Source organism: Apiotrichum porosum (genome assembly GCF_003942205.1).
Source record: "Apiotrichum porosum strain DSM 27194 chromosome Unknown scaffold_9, whole genome shotgun sequence".
Lineage (NCBI taxonomy): Eukaryota > Fungi > Basidiomycota > Tremellomycetes > Trichosporonales > Trichosporonaceae > Apiotrichum > Apiotrichum porosum.
In genome coordinates this window covers 212,257-235,176 of record NW_021167116.1, presented here as the reverse complement: position 1 = coordinate 235,176, position 22,920 = coordinate 212,257, and the positions used below count along the sequence as shown (strand labels likewise).

Below are 22,920 nucleotides of genomic sequence, written 5' to 3'. Positions count from 1 at the left end.
ACGACGACGAGCACACCTATTTCGCCCCGTAGCACCCATCACACACGCCCATAGCTATATCATGTCCGCCCTCCGCACCCAGTCTCTCGGCCTGCGCGCGCACCGCGCCATCCGCGTCACCCCGGCCGCCGCGCACGGCTTGCGCTTTGCCTCGTCGTCGTCGTCCACCGACGCGTCGGCTGATGCCTCGACTTCGTCGGCGTCCGCCTCCACCGCGGCCCCCACCAAGCTCCCCATGCCATGGAGCGAGTACCTCTCCATGCGCAAGCGTCGCAAGCAGTGGGCTACGCTCACTAGCGTGCCCTCGTCGCTGACGGGTCTCTTCCTTGGCGGCTCGTACTTTGCCAACCTCGAGGGCGACCCGACCCAGACCATCATGGGTCTTGACCCCATGTACGTTGGCTGAGGCCGAGATGGGCATATCAGAAATGACAAGTTTGCTGACTCTTCCAGGCTCGTCTACGGCGGTTCAACGTGAGTGAGGCGGAACACGGTCGCTCCAAGTGGCAACCAGGTGTTGTCACGAGTGGCGGAGGCAAGACCACCGGAATTGTTTACATGTGCTGACCACGCGACCTTTATCAGTGTGGCCTGTATGCGTGAGTACAACGTTGTGGAGAAGCGTCAGACGTTCTGGAGCGACGGGTCCCAGAGCAGGTGCTGGGGAGGTGGAGGCAGAGCCACCTGGTCTGGGTGTATGGGCGGAATTGTCCACCGAAGACTCACGACGCTGTGACTGTACGCCCGTCCCAGGCCTACAAGGCTGGGGACATGAGCCTGGGTAGCCGGGACAGATACACCGTTTCCTCCAGCTTCTGACCACCCTGTGCAACACATTTACTGACTTTACAGTCCTCGGCTGGCTTGTCGGCCCCTCGATTGGCGGTGGCCTCTTCTCGCTCACCCACCCCAAGCTCGCCCGCGGCAACCCTCCCCCTATTGAGACCATGGACCGCGAGTTTTACAGCAGGATAAAGGCCAAGCGCGCCGACCCCAAGTTCCAGAGCGTCAACAACCCCGCACCGGACTTTTACGGCGAGAAGGTGGGTGTTGGCAGATGTGGTGGTGGTCTTGTGAGCGTTACTGACGGATGTGCTTCTTCTCTCCTCCACCTCCATTTATCCTATCCCTTTTGCGACGTTGCGGCGTCATTTGACCACTCAACTCGCCTCGTGGACAATGTCGGCGCCGGTACCTCCGTTCCCTGTCGTTTCCGTCCCGTGGCTCCGTTCTCCGTCCAACAAAATCACTTGCTTTTTGATTTGCAGATTGGTAAGTAGCTGGTTGGTACCCGTTGGCATGACACTGACCATTGTTCTTTACAGTGAGCGTGGAGAGCTACCGCAGGTGGTTGAAGGACCAGAAGGCATATGAGCGCAAGGCGTCGCACGGTGTCGAGGAGGACATGTAGTCGGGTAGGGGGGCCCAAGGTGGCGCGGTTTTTGTTTATTTTGCATGTGGCAATTGTGTAGTGTCACTCGTCTCTCCTCTCCCTTTCTGAAGCATGAAGCATGAATGCATTGTGGGCATGTGTGGGCGAGGAAAGGAAAGGGGAATAAGGCTGCCGCAGCTGCCACGGTGAAGACGGAGCGAGGCGGGCGATCGGCACTGCGACGTTATTGACGTGTAGATGGGCTAACAGCGAGGTGGAATGTTGTGATACCGCCCTGGGGTGTATTTAGTATTGAACAATAGCAGTGTGTCGCTGCCATTAGTAAAGCGTAATCCAAATAAAACCTAATAGCCACATCCACTGTCAAACACGCCCCCTGTTATTGGCGGATTTAAGGCCGAAGGTTTCCGGGAAGACACGGGCTCACCCCATCCCGGCACTGCCCGGTGCGCACGCCCAGCCGACCACTTACGGTGCAGCGTTTAGTCGTGACGAATTCCCTCCCGCTGGGTCGTCGTGCACACCCCCCGCGCCCCTGGCTGCTCGCTCTCGCTCTCGCTCTTGACATTGTCATTGTCCCTTTGCGCAACACTCTCCTACCACACACCACTCTCCCTCCAGCCCATCATGATGCGCTCCACCTCGGCCCTCCGTGCCCTCCCCCGCACCGCGCAGCTCGTCAACACCGCCCGCGCCTTCTCGGCGTCGGCGTCCACCTCGTTCGCCTCCCCCTCAGACGCTCCCACCCCTGCCGCAGGCTCAAAGCCTCCTGCCGTCAAGGAGTTCAAGATCTACCGCTGGGTATGTATCCTCGTCCACGCGCTCGCTCGCGCGCGCGCAAGCCCTCTTCCTGCGACGACGCTTCCATCTCGGCGGCAGTCACGACGTGCCCTCCCCAGCGCTCAATCGTCGTCGCCGACGAGCTGTTGTCTCCCGCACACACACAATTGCCCGCAGCCCCGTCCGGCGCGAATGCCGCTTTCCGGTTTTCAGTTTCCCGGCTAACATGCTCCACAGAACCCCGACACCCCCACTGAGAAGCCCGAGCTCAAGAGCTACAAGGTCGACCTCAACCAGTGTGGCCCCATGATGCTTGACGCTCTGGTGTGTTGCTGCATGCTGTCTGTGCAAATGAAAACAGTAAACTGACCCCTTTCAAAAGATCAAGATCAAGAACGAGATGGACCCCACCCTCACTTTCCGTCGCTCGTGTCGCGAGGGCATCTGTGGCTCGTGTGCCATGAACATTGACGGTGTCAACACCCTTGCCTGCCTCTGCCGTATCGAGAAGGACACCGCCAAGACCACCAAGGTCTACCCCCTCCCCCACAGTGCGTTTGACTTGCCTGCCCGTGACTGGAGAGGAAATGTCCCCCTCCGCCAACGCGTATTACCCGCGTGGTAATTCCCCGCCGGCCAATAAAGCTGACCCTTACAGTGTATGTCGTCAAGGACCTCGTTCCCGACCTCACCTTGTTCTACAAGCAGTACAAGTCGATTGAGCCCTACCTCAAGAACGACAACCCCCCCGAGCGCGAGTTCTACCAGTCGCAGGAGGACCGCAAGAAGCTCGACGGCATGTACGAGTGCATTCTCTGCGCGTGCTGCTCCACCTCGTGCCCCTCGTACTGGTGGAACCAGGACCAGTACCTCGGCCCCGCCGTCCTCATGCAGGCCTACCGCTGGATCGCCGACTCGCGTGACGGCTACACCGAGGACCGCAAGGACCGTCTCCAGAACAACATGTGAGTGGCGTTTTCCCCAACCAATTTTGTCCGGCTACCGGGCGTGCTTGCCGTTGGCTTGCCTAGGAACCACTCTGGATATCTGGCACACGCAGTGTGGCCTTGGACGGCTTGTCGGAGGGATGCCGTGCAGATTGGAGGGAGTGTTTGGCACGGCGGTCACGTCCAACCAACGCCACCCCATCCAACAACCCCTCCGACGGTCTGCTTCATCTCCATCCTGCAGTCTCGCCCGCAGTCGCTGGGAGCCGCCTACAACCCTTCAGCGACATGACACTGACAGTAACAGGTCGCTCTACCGTTGCCACACCATCATGAACTGCTCGAGGACCTGCCCCAAGGGTACGTACCATCGCGATCCATTCTTTGAAGCCTTAGAAATACTAACGATCCTTTAGGCCTGAGCCCCGGTAGGGCAATTGCCGAGCTCAAGCTCGAGATGGCGACCGGCGTCAAGGCCAAGGCCATGAACCCCTAGTTTGGCCGCTCGACAGGGCCACCCCGGTACAGAGATGTCGAAGAACAGAACAAAAATGGGCTGTACAGGAGGGTGTGGTGATCGTCTCAGCAGTCCCGCGCGCTGGCGGTTTGTATGCATTACGTACGAAATAGGACGGGCACGGGGGCACACGGGGGGGTTGAGTAAAGAGGAGGTGTTTTTGGGCTCTGGGGAGGAGGTTTTGCTGACCGTGGACTGGGGAGGCTGTGGTGAGGACGTGTGGTGTGTTGGTGAGGTGTTGGATGGGCCGCGACACAATGTGCCACAAGACGGTGACGTTTTCGGCAAAGCCTGACCCGGGCGTAGTAGCGTCCCGTCTGCGGTGCGAGCATGCTGTGTATCTGGGTGCATATGAGGTTGGCTGGTCCTGTCGGTGACTCTGCAGACCATGTCGAAGCCGCGACCAAAGGGCTCATATGGTGTGGGGTGGCCAGGACTGGAGTGCCACATGTCCCGCCAGTAGATTCCTCAACCAGCGCAGCCTTCCTTCGGCATAACCCTACTGCGCTACAGTTAGTTGGCTAAGCCTGCGGCCTGCGGGCTGTATCATGCATCACTGACCCTCCTGCAGCCTGGAAAGGAGCTGGAGTGGGGTCGCCCGCGCGATGCATCACTGATCGCACAGTGGGCGACAGACCGCTCAGCTGGCACTGGCACTTCGTTTGCTCCCTTGTCGATGACATGCCACTGCCTGTGCGCAGTATCAAGGTTCTGCGTTGAGCGCGAACGCGGCTGGGAAGCATTTGTAGACGTTGACGTGTGCACAGCCGTGTTCTGTGAGCACTGTATGCACGCGTATACGACGCTAGTATGAAACAGGCCGTGTGCTGTATGCGTTTGTTGCCACCCACTCGTCTCTCTTTGAAATACTCTGTCACAAACATTCCTTGCTCTCCGTCGCCTTGTTTACCACATCCTCACCACCTTCCATGGCGTCGCCGCAACCGTTGGAGGTGTTTGTCGGACACCAGTCGGTCGCCCGGCAAGGGCCTCAGACGGTCTCCTCACCCCCATCCACGCCGCCGATGGTCGCAACACCGTCACCCGTCGCTGTACGAGGCGCACTCGTCCCACCCCGCCCCGCTTCTGTTGCGCAACCACCGGCAGGCGCCGGCACGAACGTCCACCCGACGTCGCACCTGCAGTCTCACGCATACAGCAGCATGGTCCACGTGCAACAGCCCCTGCAGCGTCCTCACCACCTCCCAATGCACGCTCCCCAACCTCATCCTGCCTTCCTCGGTGTCCCCGTCCCTCTTCTGCACAACCACTTGACGGGCCGCCCCGGGTCTCCCACGGTCATCGATATTGTCCCGACGACGCTTTCGGCGGGCCCATCTGCTGCCGCCCGTGCGGGGTTGACTGGGCTAGTTGCCACACAAACACCTGCTCAACGCCCACAACACCTCACCAGTCACTTGCACCACCACCACCCCCATCACCATCAGCACCGCGGCTCGGCCAGCGACGCCAGCGGCGCCAGCGGGAGCACCGACTTGAATAACGACCCCCACCACCCACAACACTCTCCATCACCCCTCTACGACCCACCATCCCACCACGCACACCAAGACCACAACATGCCTCCCTCCGACGAAAAGGTCTTCCAGGCCTTGACGCCCGAAGAGCTCGCCGAGGTGCGCACGCATCCGTTGCGCATGCAACGCAAGATTGCGCGCTTTGTGAGTACCTACGCGCGCGCGCGCATGCGGGCCCGCACGCGTTTTGACGCGACTGTGCGCGCTCCCCCACCGCCGCCGCTGCCGTCGCGATCCGCCGTAACGTCGTCATCACTGGGCGCTGACCTTTTGCCTTCTTCTGTTAGATCGGGTATCGTAAGGATCCGCAAATCAAGGAGCTCGACAGGGCGCAAGCGTGCGAACGCTGTGTCACGGACGGCTACCCGTGTTTTGTCTGGAAGAATCCCCTCGCCACTTCGGCCTCGATCTGGCGCCGCCCATGCGTGACGTGCTACCATCAGCGATGCCCCTTCACCGAGGAATTTGTCGACCTCCATGACAACAACCAGGGCTACGCCTCCGAGGACGAGAAGGAACTGGATGACAACGCCAGGCGCGTCCTGAAGCGTGCGGCGGCGCGCCAGGTGGACCGTCTCGTCACGTCGCCAAGGACAGCAAAGGCCAACAAGAAAGCCGGCAAACGCGCAGCGCGAGCTGTCCCCGACGAGATCGAGGTGATCGAGCTGCTGGATGATGACGATGACGATGATGATGAGGACGACGATGACGAGGATGAGGAAGACGACTATGAAGAAGACGACTATGAGGAGGAGGAGGGCCAGCACGAGCGATCCCCGGCAACGACCCGCCGCTCCGCAACACGCCCAGCAGCCCGCCCAGCAACCGCAAACGACACACCCAGCCGTCGTCGCGGAGTCGCAGCTGCGCCCCCGCGTTCCCCTCTTCCACCCTTGGCCTCGTCGTCGTCTTCGCGTCAACAATCGCGTGAGCTGCCGCCACCGCCGCTGTCATTTGCAAAGCCCAAGCCAAGCGCCCCAGCCACAACATCCAAGAAGGGTAAAGGCAAGGTCGAGGACATTGATGTCACCTCCGGCGCTACAGTTGAAGCTTTTGCTCGCAAGGCACCCCCAACCCCCGTCTCGCTTGAGCCGGCTAGCAAGCGCCCGACGTCGTCCCCGCGTGAAGTTGTCCACCCCGAGCCAGACTTTGAACCCATGGACTTTGTGGACGAGCTGGATCCTGAGCCAGAGTCCAAACCACAGCCGCTGCCAGCCGCTGTCGCGCCAAAGCGTGTCGCCGCAGCCGTGCGACCCATCGAGCAAAACGTGAAACCTGTCAAGCCTGTCAATTCTGTCCGACCTGTCGAACCCGTCAAACAAGTCAAGCACGTCAAGCACGTCAAACACGCCAAACCTGCGGAACCTGAGGAGCCTGAGGAACCTGTCAAACACGTCAAGCCAGTCGAACCGGTCGAACCAGAGGCTGGGCCATCCCGCAAGCGCAAACGCCGTTCATCGCTCACCAAGTACCGGTTCCTCGGTGTACGCGATCCCAACGCCGAGTTTGCGTGGCCTCAGTCATCGCCCAACGATGCCGTCTACAACATTCACCAAAGCCTGTTTGACGCCGACCCCTCGGTCAAGTGGGAAGTCATGTCGCCGTTCGAGGACGATGAGCAGCCTGAAATGGACGTTCTCCGCCCCACCGACGTCCACCGCGTTCCCTTCCTCACCCGCCTCGTCCAGATTGACGAACCCCTCGCTACCATTATTGCCGACATGCCCCCAACCTCTACGCTCATCAAGAGCAACGACCGCGGCGAGCGTTTCCTGCCGCCATACCTGTACACTCCCAGCCGCGGCTGCGTCGAGTGCTGTGAAAAGGAACAGCCTTGCGTTCTGGCCAACGTTCGCGCTCCACCGCCATCACTTGATCCCGGCCACCCGCCCCCGCTCATGACGCTGCTCCCTCTCACCTGCCTGACGTGCGCGGGCTCGTGCGCCGAGTGCGTGTACCTCATCGACGTCGGGCCCCAGGTCATCCACACCCAGCTGCAAGCCATTGCGTGGCACAAGCGCCCGCCCCCCTCGACCGCAGGCGGCAGTGGATTCGACGAGCGCACCGTCTGGTTTGACCCGCAGACCGCCTTCCTCGCGTCCGACGCCGCCGCCCAGCCTCAGTAAAATGTCCAGCTTCCGACCATGCCATGTCGTCGTTGTGGGCGCCCGCAGGTCCACAGAGAGAAAGAGAGAAAAGGAAAGAGAAGGAAGGAAGGAAGGAAGCAAAAGAGCACCGCGCGCCTGTAAGCAGGTCCACAAAGAGAAAGAGAGAAAGAGAGAGCAGAGAGCAGAGAGCACCACGAGTTGCGCCTGTAGCAAGGGATAGCTAGCTCAGAGTGCTTTTGAATTCTCGAGGAGGATTCAAAAGTGTCATGTTGTTGCCATGTATGCATGTCTCGGTGTCTACGGTGCCACCTTATATCCGCCACTAGGTCGCACGTCCTCGTCGTGTTCTGTTGTCGTGTTCTGTTCGCGTGCCTCTTGCGCAGCGCGGACGATCCTCGCCTCGTCCATTAGGTCGCGCTTCGAGTTCTTCGGATCCGGCTGCAGCGTTCACGAGGGTCACTGGTTTAGACGCCTCCAGGCATCCAGGCCACCACCTCGGCCGTCAGATGGACCGCCACGACGCTGTGAACAACGGTGACACCCGTCAGGTAGATAGATAGCTAGCTGGCTTCGCTTGCGCCGAACGCTGAACGCTGAACGCTGCTTCCTGCTTCCTGCTTCCTTTGCTGCCTGCAATTCATCACTGCATGGGAATTTTCTGGAGCCTCTGGCGTGGCCGCTACGATTTTTGCTCTGTCCGGAAGCGGCAGGCAACGCTGCTTTGATGCGTTCTATGGATACTGCTGAATCAAGAGAGTACTAGAGGGGAGGGAGGGAGGGAGAGGAGAGGGGGGAGGGGAGGGGAAGGGATGGGATGGTGACGGGTTTGTCATTGGCCTAATGCGACTGCTGGGTAGACGCTTTAGAGGGCGGCGCCGATGGGCTCGGGAGCAGCGACGGGCTCGGGGGCAGCGACGGGCTCGGGGGCGGCGACGGGCTCGGGAGCGGCAATGGGCTCAGGAGCGGCGACGGGCGCAGGGGCGGCGACAGGCTCGGGAGCGACAATGGGCTCGACGGCAGCGGCGACAACGGGGACGGGGGCGGCGCCGCCGTAGTGCTCGGGCCAGAGGGCAGTGTGCGAGACGACGGGGTCGATCTTGCGCGAGGCCGGGACCTGGGTGCACGCGTGGGTGGGGACCTGCTCGATACGGTGGAAGCCGTTGAGGTTCTTGTGGAGGGTGATCTGGAAGACCGACGACGAACCCTGGCGGGCGACAATGACCGAGTAGGCAAGGAAGTAGGCCCAGATGCGGAACCAGCGCTCGCCGTACTTGGCGACGACGGCCTCCTTGTTCTGGAGCCAGTTCTTGTACCAGCGGTGGATGGTGGCGGCGTAGTGGACACCGAGGACGTCACACGACTTGACCTCGAAGCCGGCGCGCTCAAGCTCGTTGATGACCCAGCCGAGGTTGAGGGAGGCGTCGGCACCGGGGAAGACGTACTTGTTCATGTAGATACCCCAGATGAGGTCCTCAAACTGCCAGCACTTGCGGAGACCAGCGACCTGGAAGACAAGGAGACCGTCGTCGGCGAGCAGCTCGTAATCTCCTTGAGGAAAGTACCGTAGCGACGGAGACCGACGTGCTCGGCCATCTCGAGGCACGAAATCTTGTTGTAGTAGCCCTTCTGGTGGGGGATCTCGCGGTAGTCCATGCAGAGAATGCGGCCCTGCGACTCGGGGATACCGTTCTCGCGGAGACGCTGGGTAGCAAAGGCAGCACCAGTCTTGGCGACAGTCACACCAGTGACGTCGGCACCGTAGTTCTTGGCAGCGTGGGCGACGAGGGTTCCCCAGCCACAGCCAATGTCGAGCATGCGGTCGCCGGGCTGGAGGTTGAGCTTGTCGCAGACCATGTTGAGCTTGTTGTCCTGGAGCTCCTCGAGGGTCTCCTCACGGTTAATGTCACGGATAACACCCGAAGTGTAGATCATGCGAGGTCCAAGGAACCACGAGTAAAAGTCGTCTCCGCGGTCGTAGTTGTCACGGATCTGGTCCTCGTCCTGCTTCTGCGAGTGGAGGATGACATCGGGAACGAGGTTGAAGAGGACGTAGCGGAAGTTGTCGATCGAGAGCTCAAAGAGCGACCAGTCGTGGCGGTACTCCATGACGTCGAGGACGTCGCCGTTAAAGTCAATCTTGCCCTCAAAGTAAGCGTCGTGGAACACCTGCATGGGCATCTTCTTGCCCTCCCACTTGGCCTTGAAGTCCTTGTCGACAATGGTGTAGTAGGTGCTGAGGGGACGGTTGGGGAAGGGGACCTTCTCGTTGATACGGGGACCATAGCGCGAGGTGACGATCCAGTAGCCGACAGTGAGCGGGAGGAAGAGGAGCACAAAGAGGATCCAGTACGTGGTCCAGCCGGTACGGAAGGGCAGGCAGCGCTGGACAAGCCAGGGGACCAGCAGGTCAACGGCAGCGAGGTGCCAGTTGTTGAACGAGCCCGAGCCCTCAGCGGGGAGAGGAGCGTTCGGGATCGCCGGGTACGACGTACTGTTGTCGTGTCAGCAAGAAACAAAAAGAAAAAAAGACGTGGTGGTAGAGTGACAGCGCGACGAGACACGCGATGGAATGAACGTGATAGGCCGCCGATATCCAGTCCTCTCCACAGCGGTCGTGGCCTTGTTCCATGATGCCCCGCTGCAGAGGATACGCAGAGTGTGTGCAGGGGGGGTGTTGCGAGTACTCACGTCGTGAAAGCGGGCTTTGCCGCGTTGATGTCCTTCTTTTCCTGGACGGCCGACATGGTTGAACGTGAAATGGCCAGTGGAGAAAAGAAACGCAAGATGAGATCCGACTCTTTTGCCTCTTTACGACGTGGAACGAGCCGCGCGCCGCTCAGGAACCCCAGATATAACGCGCCACGCCCGCAGCAGCGCGTTCGTGGCTCTGCCTGCCAGGCCCCTGCCATCGGGCCATCGAAACAGCAAGCTCTCAGCTCTCAGCGCGTGGGCCACGCGAGAAGCCACATGTCAGCAAAGTACACACGTCATTTGGTCCACCGGTGGACCTCCACCACCGACAACCACCCCCCCCAAGGCGCCCACTCAATTGTCAACCATCCCAACACTGTCGTCTGCATCGCACTCTCTCAGCCACCTGGTGCTCCACAACCATGGCACCTCTCGGCGACCAGGCCATTCCCGTCGCAGGACCGTCATCAAAGAAGCCTCAAAAGGCAACCAGAGACATCCTGCACCCAAAATTCAACCCAACGTACCTGCCTAAAGACTCGCCCTGTCTACTCTCAGCCGGCCAAGATGTCTGGGTCACACCGCTGTCCGCACCAGCATACTTTCCCCTCGATGCCTTCCAGGCAACCCTCGAGGAGATGTCTCTTCACCCCGAGCAAAACTCTAGTTTGATCATCCGCGCCGACCCCTTGCCCGACACTGAGGAAAAGGAAGATGCCGCCCTCGCCGCCCGTCTCGGTCTCGAGCTGCTCTCACACAAGCGTGTGCGCTTCATCCCCCGCCAACCGCGCAGAGACGCACGCCTGGACGAACGCGTCGTCATGTACTCGTCGCCTGAAGGGGACAGCGGTGTTGTCGTGCAGACACCGTGCGTGTCCTCCGTGGCCGACATACCCTACTACTTTCCAGCTGTCCGCAAGATTGCCTTTCTGTGGGACTCGGACGGGGCCGACGCAGAGGTCACCGAGGGTGTACCCAGGGTGTATGGACGGATATCCATCGCGTACCTTCCCTTCCCCGACACCCCGCGTGCCAACGAGACCCCCCTGCCGCCTCCTCCAAAGCCTGCACGACGCCGGAGCCCACTCGCCGGACCTCCTATCGGGGCGGCCGAATTGAACGCTGGCCCACCAGCACCCACACACCCGGCTACCGTACTCGAAGAGGACACTGAAGAGGGGCGTGCCGAGGCCAAGGCCGCTGTGGAGCGCCGGCTCCAGCGCACATGCCTCGGCCTCTTGGAGCGCTTGCACAAGCACGGCCACGGGACACTCCAAGGCTACGTCAAGCGTGTCGCCCACGATGTGAGCTGAGGATCTCCGCACTTTGAGCTAACGACGTTCAGGTCATTGTGTCTCGCGAGCCGTTCCAGGACCTGTACCAGGCTCTCAAGGAACGCCACAAGCACCTCGACTCGCGCGTGCCACTGGCATGGAGCAACAAGGTCGAAGACGTCAAGCGTCATGTATGGAAGGTGGGTCATGGCGGGAACGCAACCAACGGCAGGACGCAGGCTCACCCGACGATCGACTGCTTCCGACAAACCTGGCACTTTGGGGACAACAGGACATTGCTATCGCTGCATTCTTGATGCTCCTTTGGCGCGACATGTACCCAGCCAGGGAAGGCACCGAAACGGGCATGGAATGGGACAAATGGGGCCGTCCGCCAGGCGGTCTCGTCGACTTGGGTTGCGGCAACGGTCTCGTCGTCCACATCCTTGTTTCCGAGGTGAGTAGCTTTTCCTTTATCTCGAGTGACTGCCGCCGTTGCGCGCAGTAGTCGTTGTGTGCCAGTCTAACTTGTGCCAGGGGTACAAGGGTAGAGGGTACGAGCTCCGAGCGCGACGCACTTGGCCCCAATACCCTGCCGCAACGCAAGCCTCGCTCGTGGAGCTCCAGATCGATATGCCCTCGTGGTTCCCAGAGACAATGGAGCAGTGGCAGGCTGGCGACTGGCCTGGCAAGGAACAGTGTGTTGTCAAAGAAGGCACGTTTCTATTGGGAAACCATGCGGACGAACTCACAGTAAGTTCTAGCGGCAAGGTGGCGCACACACCACTGACCTGTTTAGCCATGGATCCCCCTCTTGTCGCTGCTGCCCGCCACACCGGTTCCTTACCTCAACTTGCCCTGCTGCCTCCACACGCTCGACTCCAAGTTTACCTCGCTCGACTTTACCGCTCCTGCCCACCCTCACGCACCCGCCGGTGGGTTTGACGAAGGGCTGGAGACTGGTCAGTCACGATACAAGGCCTTCACTATGTGGCTCGGTTGGGAGGGTCTCATGTGCGGTTGGGAGTGGGAGAAGGAGAGCCTGCGCATTCCTTCGACACGAGGGTGGGCGATCGTTGCTCGCCGCCGGTGGACCTCGAAACCGACACCAGGATCAGGACCAGACGCCGTTGCCGTTTCGGACTTGGAGGACGAGGGGACTAGCGGAGGGTCGACCTGGCACGCGGACCGTGCGGCCCGCGAGTGGGCCTTTAACGAGGTCAAGGCGGTACGAGAGCGTGGAGCGTTCTCCATTCGCGTCAAGGAGGGCAAGGACCACTAAAAAGGGCCACTGAAGCTCGACAGAACAGGGACCGCAGTGCGTACATTGCCGTAGTAGTGTTCGTCGGGCCGTCGTCTTGCTTTCAACACACGCGGTTTTATGTCGTGCGTGTGCACTGGTGGCGCTAAGGGTCAAACCTCCGGCGGGGGTTTTCCTTCTTGATGCAGCCATCCATTCTCACCACTTGCTCCAACATTGATGCGTTGTCTGTTGACCTGTCTGTCTGGTACATCCCAGAGATCCAGAGATCCAGAAAGAGAGGACATTCCAGCCGAGACATGGAGCCGCGGGGTGGCGTGTTCCCCCCGCAGGCGCTACATGGCCAGCATGCTCTGACACCATCTGACATGGCGGCCCGATATCGATGGCAGTGTGGCGGACTGAGCGCCGCAGCCACGCCGAGAGCGAACCCAAGAGCCCGTGCGCTGTTTCATCCCTCTTACAGCAGCAGCAGCAGCTGTGCGCACACACTGCGTGGATACTTGCCCATAACCTGGACACCGCCGCACCATGCGCACTGTGCACTACCCCCGTCGCGGAGCGCGGTCTGGTGGTCTTCTCGCATCTACACTAGATCTAGTTGCTCACCATCACTTCATTCGCCTCCATACACGCTCATTCTTTTCATTTTCTCTCTCTCCTTTCTGTAGTTTGTTGCTCGTGGCCGGCCCGAGCACAGCACCCGTCTCGCCTCCCCACTTCTCCTCCCCACACCGCCTCGCTCGCCAAGCTACCGGCCACTTGACAGCTCCTCCACACCCAAGCCGCAGTCATGGTCGGTCAGCCCCTCACCCACACCAGCCCCCGGTCCCGTCTCCGTGTAGGCCCACGCACCCATCAAACGCTTCCTCGTCAAGATCGCGGCGCTAACGCGGACGGCGGTGCCGGTGGTGGTCGTAGTTGGGGTGGCAGTGACCACAATGGCAATGGGTATGTCGCTTCTTCTTCTTCTCCACGTTCCTCGCCGCGTTCGTCAGTCGACCCTCCTGCCTCGGCAGACCCTTCGACTTTGGAGCAGTCCGCTTCTACCGTCGGGCTCGACAACACTGCCGACTCAGCATCATCGTCGGATTTGGGATCGACTGTCTCGACAACCCCGTCCGCGGGTGTAGCTGCCACGAGCGTCCAGTCTAGCCCTGCCGACACCCAGGTTGCCCTGGCAGCTGCTGAGACGTCCTCCGAGGTTGCCACTGCACAGACCACCGAGTATCAGCTCCAGTCTGTCGACTCCTCTGCAGCCCCACAGTCGACGTCTACCTCGTACGTAGGAACACGACCTCCTTGCCATTGACACGCTTAGCGCCTCCGACATGGACTGGGCGACTTCCTCCCTTGCTTTCGAGACGGCCACCATCTCCGACACTACTACCCCTTCCCCCACTCCCATCACTTCGTATTCCTCTGCTTCTGACACTTGGACTAGCTTCTCCGAGAACTACGTCGACACCGACACGCAATGGGCTGCAAGCTCGAGCTCCGACGTCTGGTCCGACTCCCAGCAATGGAGCACCACAACAGTCGACAATTGGTCCAGTTCGACATCCTCTGATAACTGGAACTCGGTGGCATCTTCCTCTGCCATCTGGTCGTCCTCCAGTGATGCTGCGTCATCTAGCTGGGTCGACTCGTGGTCGTCATCGTCCGTTACAGTGGATTCGTCTTCGGCCGCTTCATCAACTATCGCATCGACGACTGCAGCTACCATCGCATCTACGATTGTTGCCTCTGCGGTGTCTTTGTCGTCCTCCTCACAGCTCGCGTCATCGTCCAGCGTTGAGACTCTCGTTGTGGCAGGCACAACTACATCTGGTTCCTCCGCTGGCACGGCCGCCAGCACTGCCCACTCTTCAACCTCGTCAACTGACAACACCGCCCTCGCTGCCGTGGGTGTGGGTGGCACCACCAGCCCTGTCTCCACTGCAGGCATCATTGGTGAGTTTGTTGCATAAACATCCCATCCGGTTCAGGCCATGGAAACCACACCCGGGGGCGGGCAGACCCTCCCCGCAGTCATAACAGTGGCGCCTGCAAAACGCCACTGCCAAGGTTTCGGTGTGCTGACAGCCACAGGTATCGCCATTGCCGTTGTGGTAGCAATAATGGTCTGCATCGTGTTGGCTATCTGGGTGAGTGTTCCTCTATGTGCACGCCGCTGGCGGATTCTGGATTGGGGCCCTTCATGGAGTACCGGTGCCCCGAGTCTTCCTTTGAGAAGATGGCGTCCGGGTGGCGAAACATGTTCGGGGTGGTGGTGTTGGCCCGCCGTCGCGCCACGGCGCGCCACACCGCCATCTCCCCATCCCATGTCACCACCCCGGATCTCGCGCGCCTCGTGTTCCTTGTCGTTGGGCACAGCTGAAACCCCATACAGCTCTATAGGCGAAAGCAGAAAGACGAGCCCGACTTTGGCACCTTTTATAACAAATCCGACCACCTCAAGCGGTCGGGAACGACGGCCACCAAGCACTCTGCACTCGACTTTAGCGACGACCCAGTGTCGCCACGCTCGGGATGGAGGCACATGTCCATGCGCCTTTCGCGCGGCAACCGCCCCGCAAACGGCGCAGCCAAACAGTTCACCACGTCTGGAGACTATAACCGGCAAAGCCATTTGACCGTTGCTGGTCCAGGCATGGCCGGTCGTGGCGCACACCACACGCGGCGCGTCTCCGAAGCGCCGTCGGAAGTGCCCTCCTTGCTCAGCATGTACGGATCAGACGATGACGCGCACTCGCCCGTTGTGCGCGTGGTCGACGACAACGACATGCGCAACTCGAGCCACGACAACTGGGCGACATACAACTCGTTCTCCCGCACCATGCCGGGGTCTCCAGCACCGCCGCCACCGGTCGGCGCGCCCAACCTCCCTCCAACCCCGACGAGGAAGAACAGCGGCGGGCCACAGGTCGTCTCCCCCGTCGGACAGTCGCTTGTGTACGATGCGTATAGCCAGCCTACCATCCAGCGTCTGCCGTGGGCCCGCGCCACGCCGCCGCCGGTACCAGCCATTCCGCGCCAGTTCACAGAACCCAGCCGTGGCATCCTGGGTCGGGCCGAGTAGGCTCGTTCCCCCTGGTCAAGAACCTGGTCAAGAACCCCCCTTATCCCTTCAACATGCAACACCCCAACTTATCACTCCCTCTGTACGACCGTAGGTCTCAATCCTACCAGTCAAAGCCATATAGCATGGCGCACGTACACGGACGCACCTTCTCGCGACCCTGGAGGCAGACCAGGTAGCTTGCTCCGTTGTATAATCTGGCCGGGCGCCATTTAAACCCTCTTGTGTGCACACCCAAGAACAATGTCCATAGTACTTACTTACTCCCTTGCCTTTCTATGCAGCCCCATTTTTGGTCCCTTCCCGAGCGAGAGCAAGAATCAAGAGAAGTGTTCATTCTACTGTTCACAACTATTGCATACAACCAAACGGAGCCCACAGTACTTGGGCACGGGGGTAAGATATTGTCGAGGATGACAAGAAAACGACCGACTATCTCAAAACTCTCGGAACTCAGGCGTCGCTGCCGACACTGTACGTGCTCGAGCGACGAGCATCCGTACTTCCACGACGTTCACGGGAGCGCTCACGCGACCGTGACCGCGAGAGCGTCATGTCGTCGTCACCCACGAGGGCGGCGTACTGACCACGCTTGCCAGCGGCCTCGCGGCGCGCCATTGTCTTCTTGACCTTGCGTTCGGGACGCACAACGACGACTGGGACGGGCGAATGCGACACGGCAAAACGGCTGACGGAACCCATGCCCGGTGCGCCGAATGCCTTGCCCCAGTTCTGCAGGCGCGAGCGTTGGCCCTTTGTGCCGACAATAAGAGCTGCACCAGCGCGTCAGGGACCTGCAAGGCTCTTTTTCCTGTGTTCAGTGCGAAGCGTCCACTCCCAGACCTGGCCAGAAGCCAGGTCAGGTAAGTGAAAGTCGCCCTGATTAATGGGTACGTACAGTCTGGGCGGTAGAGGGCGATCATCTTAAGGAGCATGTCTGGCACGCGGCCCACCACGAGCTCGACAATGACAGAGACCTGCATGGGTGGTGTCAGGAACCGAAATCGGATTGTCAGGTGTGTGTGCCCATAAAACGCACCTTTCGCCCGTCCTCCTCGTCATTCTTGTGCAAGACAGCTTGCAGCAGCTCTTGTGCCTCCTCGCGCAGATCCTCGTGAGCCTCCTCTGTCTGGCGTTCTGTGAAAATGTTAGCACTGCTTCAGGCGATTGGTAACCCTGATGGCCTCGCCACCACTCAAGCTCGAGCGCACGTGCATGGCGTCGAGTCCAGTCCCCTCTCCCAGCCACTTGCTGCGCTCCGCTCGCCACTCGTCGACTCAAACTTACCATCGTCACCCAGGTCCTTGACGCGCATGGCCACAATCTCGTCTCCGTCCTCGACTAGCTCCGACATGAGCCAGTCGAGAGCGTCTTCGCCACTCTCGTCAGGCGATACTGCGACAAGGAAGACACGTGTATTCTTCGATCGCTTGTAGCCCTCGCTCTTGGCCTGGAAAACATGTCAGTAGCTGATGCAGGAATCCAAGAAGCACCGCTTCCATCCCGTTCCCTTATCCGTCGTCGGGTCGTCGGGCATCCGGCCCCCGGTGGGTGCCAGCGTTACCTGGATGCCCAGAGTCGACCACCATGCTCGCTACGCGTGCAGCGAGAAATATTGCAGCATAGCGACGCGTAACCCCGCGCTCTCACCCCATCACCGGACCAAGCTCCTTCGCGACTTGACTTACCTGGGAAGTGAAAGTGAACAGCGCATCCGGCTGGGGCACAAACGCCTCGAATCCGACTTTACGGCGGTACTTGCCATCGACCGTGGAGCTTCCCGTATGCGTACGGGGGAACCCAACACCAGAGACACCGAGGGTAGTGCCCGTGGCTGCACTGTAGCTAGCTCGCGGTGATGCCAAGGCGCTGCCGGGGAGACCGGGGGAGCGCAAGTCCGGGGAAACGTCACCGCTGTGGGTGTTCGCGAGGGCAGACTTGAGGGATGGCCGGAGGTTGTTCGATGGGGATGTACTCATTGTTGGGGGGATGGGGTGCTGATGTAACGAGAGATGGAATGGATGGAGAACGGGAGAGAGGGGTGGGGGGAATGTGTATCCATGAGAGTGTAACCGACCGGCGGCGGAATGACGGGGGCCTGTGGCAGCAAAATGGGGGGACTGGATAGACCCGGTTATATGACGCACACAAACACATAGACAACAATAATGACCAGACTTGACGAACCGTGTATGCGTTTTCGATCTCCTTCTTGTCCACCACCGGTCACTCTTCAAGCAAATGGCCACCGCACAGCCTCTCCCCGTGGCCAGAGCACAACCATTGTGCACTTCTTGCGCATATCCAGCTCCCCATGTGTATACAACGTATACATCGGCTTCCAACATCCGTCTGGGAGTCTGCGTACGTGTTGTTCACTTCAACGGACATTGCCACCAACACTGACCACCTCCAGCGACGGTGCCAGGCCTTCATCGACCCATTGATCGAGGCTCCCCCCCTCCTCATTATCCTCGATCTTGTTCTCCTCAAACCGCGCGTGTTCTTGCATCTCCTGTTCAACCGTGGTTCCCCGCCTGCGACTAGTGGAGGCACCGAGGTGGTCAAGGACAAGGACGGGGACTCTGTCCTGCAGAGGAACGAGGTGCACGACAGGAAAGCACGCGTCAATGCCGACCTAATGAGCCTAACGGCAGCGACACTCGCCGCTGAAGTGGCTGTCCGCGTCGTCCCTGCTCTCCACAGTCTGGATTTTGCCCAGTCCATCACCCTCGCACTCCTCACCACCGTCAGAGTCGGGATGGAGTTGGCAGCACAACTTGGTGCAAGCACCCTTCTCGCCCTGGTCATTTTGAGGTTGAAAGGATGGTACCCGTTTACTGGTAAACAATCGACCAAGGAGGACGACGGTACAGAAGCCATGCGTGATGGACGTCAAGAGTCGTTCCTCCCGGCCCTCATCCCCCTCACCCTCGTCTACACTGCTCTCCTGCCTCTGCTCCTCCAGCTGGCCCTGGGGATATGGTACCCTCCCCATCCCTCAATCCACGAGTCGCCGCAAGCGACTGGCACGTTTCTCTCGCCACTCGCCCTCATCCCCGAATTCATTCTCGCTCGCCTGCCGGACAGCGTAGCGACCACGTTGGCGGACATTACAACCGGCGCGTCTGACGTTTGGGCGGATGCCGACCGCGTGTGGGCTGGTACCAGGTTGTTGGGCGGCATGAGCGCAGGCTTTGGTCTGAGGGTACTTCTGCCTACAAGGCCGTACCAGACGACCACAATCGTGTTGGCCGGGTGGGGTGCGGCCGTTGGTGCAGGTAGACTCTTCGACATTGTATGTGAGCGCGTCCAGGGTTGACATAGAATCATAGCACATAATCGACCTGCAAACTACATCTACTCAGCCTCGCCCAGGTCTTCCTCGGGCGAGTGGGGCTCAGTCCCAACCGTGTTCTCTGTAGGAAGCTCGACAGGAGTCTCGACGGCGGACGGAGCCTCAGTCACAGCCGCATCCTCACCCTCGGGAGCGGCCTCGCCATCTGCAGGGGCCTCAACGTCACCCTCGGCAGGGGTCGCTTCTGCTGCAGGTGTGGGCTGTTCCGAGACAGCAGCAATGCCGTCCTCCATGTTGACGTCCTCGCCATCCACGGTCGCGTCGCCGTTGGTCTCGGGAGATGGATGAGCGGTAGCGTCGCCATTGACACCTTCGGCCTCTCCTGTCTCCTCCTCCTCAGCATCAGCCTTTGCGGCCTCCTGTTCGGCCTCATGCTCTGCCCGAGCTTCTGCCTCTGTCTCCGCCTCCTCAGCCGCTGCGTCGCCGTGTGCGCGGTCACGGTATCGTGCTTCCTTTTCGTCGACTTCACGGATAGCCTCGACCAGCTTGTGAAGGTCATAGTCCTTCATCTGGGCGACGACACGCGGGTGGGTTCGGCGCGCTTCGCGGATTGCGGACCAGCGAATCGTCTTCTTTTGCTGCCATTGTAAGCATGCTGTGGTTCAAAACCAGCGCCCAGAGCTCAACTCACCTCGGCATACTCTGCAGGCGGCTCGCGTCCCATAGCCTTGTCGTCTTCCTCGTCCATCTCGATACGGCTCAGCTCCTCCTCGAGCTCAAACACTGTCTTGGCCGTGCCAGTAGTCTTCGTAAAGTCGTTCATGCCCTTGTATCCGTTCTCCCACACACGGGTGAGGCCCGCGGTACCGAGCTTGTAAGGCCACCGGCGCATGGGGCGGCACTGACGCTTCCACTTTTCGGCCGTGTTGGGACCCATGTCGGGGTCAAGAGGGGCAACCTCCCATTCAGACTCGGGACAGCCTTCGTTTTTCCATTGTGCCTGTTTCTTGTCAGTTGCAGTCGGTACGATAAACCCACGTATCGTCTCTCGCGCTGCATGAGCTGCACAAGGGTCTCCTCAAAGCGTGGTCCGTCCGGGGACATGTTACGCAGTTCATCACGGACGGCCTGGATCGTCTGCGTGATCCAAGTCTGCTTGTCGCCGTCAATGATAAACGTCTTGGGCATGCCCCCAGTGAACTGCTGCTTGTTGGCGCTGGCCGGGGTGAGGTTTAACAGGAATTGGAAGAGGATGAAGTACTGGACGAGTACTTGGCGACGGAACTGCTGGTCGGCAAGCTCATAGTCGAGAAGGTTCTTGGCCGTCAAGTAGCGAGGGTAGCTGAGGTCCTCGGACTCGCGGGTGCGTTTGCGCGTCGCCCGATCAGGGTTCTTGCCCAACAGAACCTTCTCTCGTTTTGTCTGCTCGTACAGTCGGGACAGAACAAAGTCGGATTTGGCCCGGAACTGGTCGAATGGTGTTTGTGCAGGCTCACCAATGGCCGGGCCATCAAGGGACGGTGGGTGGGCAAAGTACTTTTGCAACGACCACAACGTCGAGTAAAAGTCGAGCGGCTTGGTCCCTGTGGTTGTCAGCTGATATTGCCGGACCCGGTAGCTCACCATCGGCATCCTCCATCTGCACATCGCCCTCATCCACCTGTTCCTCCCAAGTTGTGGTGATGACGGCGTACTCTCCGCGCATGTTGATGGCGCTCTTGTCGGCAATGCCAATCGCCGAGCTCGCAAACAACTGCACGCGCCCGCGCAGCTTCAAGTCTTGAGGGGTGTGGGACAGGAAGCGCTGGAACGCGTTGATCGTGCGCAACAGAGGAAGAGCCTTGCCCCTGGAGGCAGGCATGTTCTTTGTGAATCGCGGGGCGCGCGTCTCGACGTAACCGAACAGCTCGTGCCAGGTCGCGACGGAGAGTAGCTCGGTAAACTCCTCCAAGAGGGGGATGAAGACCGCTCCGGGCTCAAGGGCGGGTGCATCTAAGAGGTTAGTGCTTGACAAAACATGTAAACCTACCTGGAACAGAGGCATATGCGACCTCATACAGCGTGAGGACCATGTCGAGGCGATCCTGGAGTTGGGTCTGGAAGTGCGCCTTGACGGCATCAGACGCATCCTCGAGGGGTTCGGCGAGGTCGCCAGTGATGACCGGACGCAGGGCGGTATCGCGGCCAACCATGTCAAGGACTGAACGGAGCACATCCTTGCTCTTGCTCGAGCTCGGCTCGGCAGTGACGCTCTCGTTACCACCGCTCTTGGACCAAAGGGCCGAGATGGACTTATGGAGCGCGACAGCATCGAGAGCCGGGAGGGGAGAGTTGCCGGTGTGCTTTTTGAGCTCGCGGGCGCGCTTCGTATCTGTCGACTTTATGAGGGCCCCGAGGGAGCTCTCGAGCGACGAGCGCAGGGCGGCCATGGTATATGGATGTTGTGAAGGAGTGGGGTTGACGACTAACGCTTTGGCGTGGTGAATTAATCCGTATCGGAGACGCTTGTGTGGGGGTTCCTTCCCAGATGTAGTTGTAATTACGGTATTGCCTTACCTGTAAATCTATTAGAATTCGTCCCGGATGTACAATTCATTAGGATTCGTTTGTCAGGAAACACAACACTTTTGCTCCGGCGGTCGAGCGGCCTTGTAGTGTGTTTTCGGCCCCACCGCGAAACGCAACACTTTTGCTCCGGCGGTCGAGTCGCCTTGTAGTGTGTTTTCGGCCCCGCCACGAAACCCAACACTTTTGCTCCGGCGGTTGAGTGGCCTTGTAGTGTGTTTTCGGCCCCGCCACGAAACGCAACACTTTTGCTCCGGCGGTCGAGCGGCCTGTATAGTGCGTTTTACCCCAGCCAGCGTCGAGGACATGAGGATCAGTTAGGAAAAGGGCCGTCAATTCACGCTCAGTCACGGCATCTGCATTAAGCATTTGAAATGGTCACGTGACGTCGTTACCCAACAGCGCCACAACTAACATATTGCGCTCCGGCGTCAACAGATCACGGGCCGTTGTTCTTGCAGTAGTGATCACAGTGACGGCCTGGTTATCTCACGCACCATTCCACTATGTCCTCACGCCGCGATTCGCCACCCCACAACTACAGGCGCGACCGCAGTCGCTCGCCCGCCGCCGGATCCAGGCGACACGCCGATTCAGGTGGGTTCGACCTCACCTCCTCGCTGACCCAAGCAGACCGCGCACCCGCATCGAGGGACTACCCAGACTCACGTAGCCGCGACTCTCGTGACCCCCGCGACAACCGTCCAGCCGGATACGCCCGCGACCCGCGCGAGCGTGATGGCCGAGACAGGCGGTATGCCGACACGGAGGACGACTACCGTCGTGAGCGCGGTGCCGGAGGAGCCGGGTCGCGCCGCGATTACGGTCGAGAGAGGGACGACCGTGACTACGACTATGGACGCGGAGGTGGAGGCGGCCGTGATGGAGGAGGCAGGGATGAGAGACGAGGTGGAGGAGGCTATGGCGGCGGAAGGGATGGTGGACGGGCTGGTGGCGACTATAACCGTCCCCTCGACCGCCGGGCTATTGAGGAAGGCCGTAGGCGGCGTGAGGAGGAGCGTGCGCGTGGTGTCAAGTACGCCGATGACGGGTCCAAGATTGAGCCAGAAGGTAAGTCTGATTCTATGGTCGCCAGAGTGTGCAAGTCTGACAACAAGCAGCCGACGTCGACACGTCTGCAGATGCTACTCCAGCCCCAGAAGAAGAGATGGACGAGGACACGGCCGCCATGGCGGCCATGATGGGCTTTGGTGGTTTTGGAACTTCAAAGGTGAGTTTGGTCATGCCTGAACTATATGACTTTCTGCTAACCACCAACAGGGCCAGGAGGTCGAGGGCAACGCCGACGTCGGTGGTGCGAAGGTCAACGAGAAGCGTACTTGGCGCCAGTACATGAACCGTCGTGGAGGCTTCAACCGCGCCCTAGGACCCATGAAGTAAGGGTGAGGGAGGAGGAAAGACTCAAGACGTATGTGACCTGGGAGATTGATTTTTATGCGTGCGGC

The 22,920-nt window shown here is 60.1% G+C and overlaps 10 protein-coding genes across 10 annotated transcripts; 7 read left to right on the top strand and 3 right to left on the bottom strand.

Annotated features, from left to right (window-relative positions):
- Positions 1-61: 61 nt before the first annotated feature.
- PAM17 (TIM23 complex component) lies at positions 62-1,411 on the top strand (the record flags this gene model as incomplete). The annotated part of the gene is made up of 6 exons (XM_028624622.1): positions 62-393; positions 454-474; positions 586-599; positions 658-738; positions 853-1,272; positions 1,326-1,411. The coding sequence occupies 6 exons, from the start codon at positions 62-64 to the stop codon at positions 1,409-1,411; spliced, it is 954 nt and encodes a 317-aa protein (XP_028474790.1).
- A 609-nt stretch (positions 1,412-2,020) lies between these two features.
- On the top strand, positions 2,021-3,616 carry SDH2 (succinate dehydrogenase complex, subunit B; the record flags this gene model as incomplete). The annotated part of the gene is made up of 6 exons (XM_028624621.1): positions 2,021-2,194; positions 2,411-2,497; positions 2,556-2,724; positions 2,832-3,138; positions 3,428-3,480; positions 3,537-3,616. The coding sequence occupies 6 exons, from the start codon at positions 2,021-2,023 to the stop codon at positions 3,614-3,616; spliced, it is 870 nt and encodes a 289-aa protein (XP_028474789.1).
- Positions 3,617-4,566: 950 nt separating this feature from the next.
- Positions 4,567-7,301, top strand: EHS24_009331 (uncharacterized protein; the record flags this gene model as incomplete). The annotated part of the gene is made up of 2 exons (XM_028624620.1): positions 4,567-5,319; positions 5,463-7,301. 2 exons carry the CDS (start codon positions 4,567-4,569, stop codon positions 7,299-7,301), a joined length of 2,592 nt encoding a protein of 863 aa, XP_028474788.1.
- Positions 7,302-8,145: 844 nt separating this feature from the next.
- Positions 8,146-10,027, bottom strand: EHS24_009330 (uncharacterized protein; the record flags this gene model as incomplete). The annotated part of the gene is made up of 3 exons (XM_028624619.1): positions 8,146-8,820; positions 8,865-9,774; positions 9,972-10,027. The coding sequence occupies 3 exons, from the start codon at positions 10,025-10,027 to the stop codon at positions 8,146-8,148; spliced, it is 1,641 nt and encodes a 546-aa protein (XP_028474787.1).
- A 369-nt stretch (positions 10,028-10,396) lies between these two features.
- On the top strand, positions 10,397-12,530 carry TRM44 (tRNA(Ser) Um(44) 2'-O-methyltransferase; the record flags this gene model as incomplete). The annotated part of the gene is made up of 5 exons (XM_028624618.1): positions 10,397-11,278; positions 11,320-11,448; positions 11,481-11,705; positions 11,786-12,001; positions 12,048-12,530. 5 exons carry the CDS (start codon positions 10,397-10,399, stop codon positions 12,528-12,530), a joined length of 1,935 nt encoding a protein of 644 aa, XP_028474786.1.
- A 772-nt stretch (positions 12,531-13,302) lies between these two features.
- EHS24_009328 (uncharacterized protein) lies at positions 13,303-15,591 on the top strand (the record flags this gene model as incomplete). The annotated part of the gene is made up of 4 exons (XM_028624617.1): positions 13,303-13,790; positions 13,831-14,462; positions 14,601-14,656; positions 14,902-15,591. The coding sequence occupies 4 exons, from the start codon at positions 13,303-13,305 to the stop codon at positions 15,589-15,591; spliced, it is 1,866 nt and encodes a 621-aa protein (XP_028474785.1).
- A 453-nt stretch (positions 15,592-16,044) lies between these two features.
- EHS24_009327 (uncharacterized protein) lies at positions 16,045-17,570 on the bottom strand (the record flags this gene model as incomplete). The annotated part of the gene is made up of 5 exons (XM_028624616.1): positions 16,045-16,364; positions 16,490-16,568; positions 16,631-16,728; positions 16,879-17,041; positions 17,280-17,570. 5 exons carry the CDS (start codon positions 17,568-17,570, stop codon positions 16,045-16,047), a joined length of 951 nt encoding a protein of 316 aa, XP_028474784.1.
- Positions 17,571-17,905: 335 nt separating this feature from the next.
- On the top strand, positions 17,906-18,913 carry EHS24_009326 (uncharacterized protein; the record flags this gene model as incomplete). The annotated part of the gene is made up of 1 exon (XM_028624615.1): positions 17,906-18,913. One exon carries the CDS (start codon positions 17,906-17,908, stop codon positions 18,911-18,913), a length of 1,008 nt encoding a protein of 335 aa, XP_028474783.1.
- Positions 18,914-18,951: 38 nt separating this feature from the next.
- On the bottom strand, positions 18,952-21,318 carry EHS24_009325 (uncharacterized protein; the record flags this gene model as incomplete). Its single annotated transcript, XM_028624614.1, has 5 exons — positions 18,952-19,527; positions 19,581-19,889; positions 19,928-20,472; positions 20,513-20,881; positions 20,919-21,318. 5 exons carry the CDS (start codon positions 21,316-21,318, stop codon positions 18,952-18,954), a joined length of 2,199 nt encoding a protein of 732 aa, XP_028474782.1.
- Positions 21,319-21,960: 642 nt separating this feature from the next.
- EHS24_009324 (uncharacterized protein) lies at positions 21,961-22,855 on the top strand (the record flags this gene model as incomplete). The annotated part of the gene is made up of 3 exons (XM_028624613.1): positions 21,961-22,525; positions 22,576-22,685; positions 22,736-22,855. The coding sequence occupies 3 exons, from the start codon at positions 21,961-21,963 to the stop codon at positions 22,853-22,855; spliced, it is 795 nt and encodes a 264-aa protein (XP_028474781.1).
- Positions 22,856-22,920: the final 65 nt, after the last annotated feature.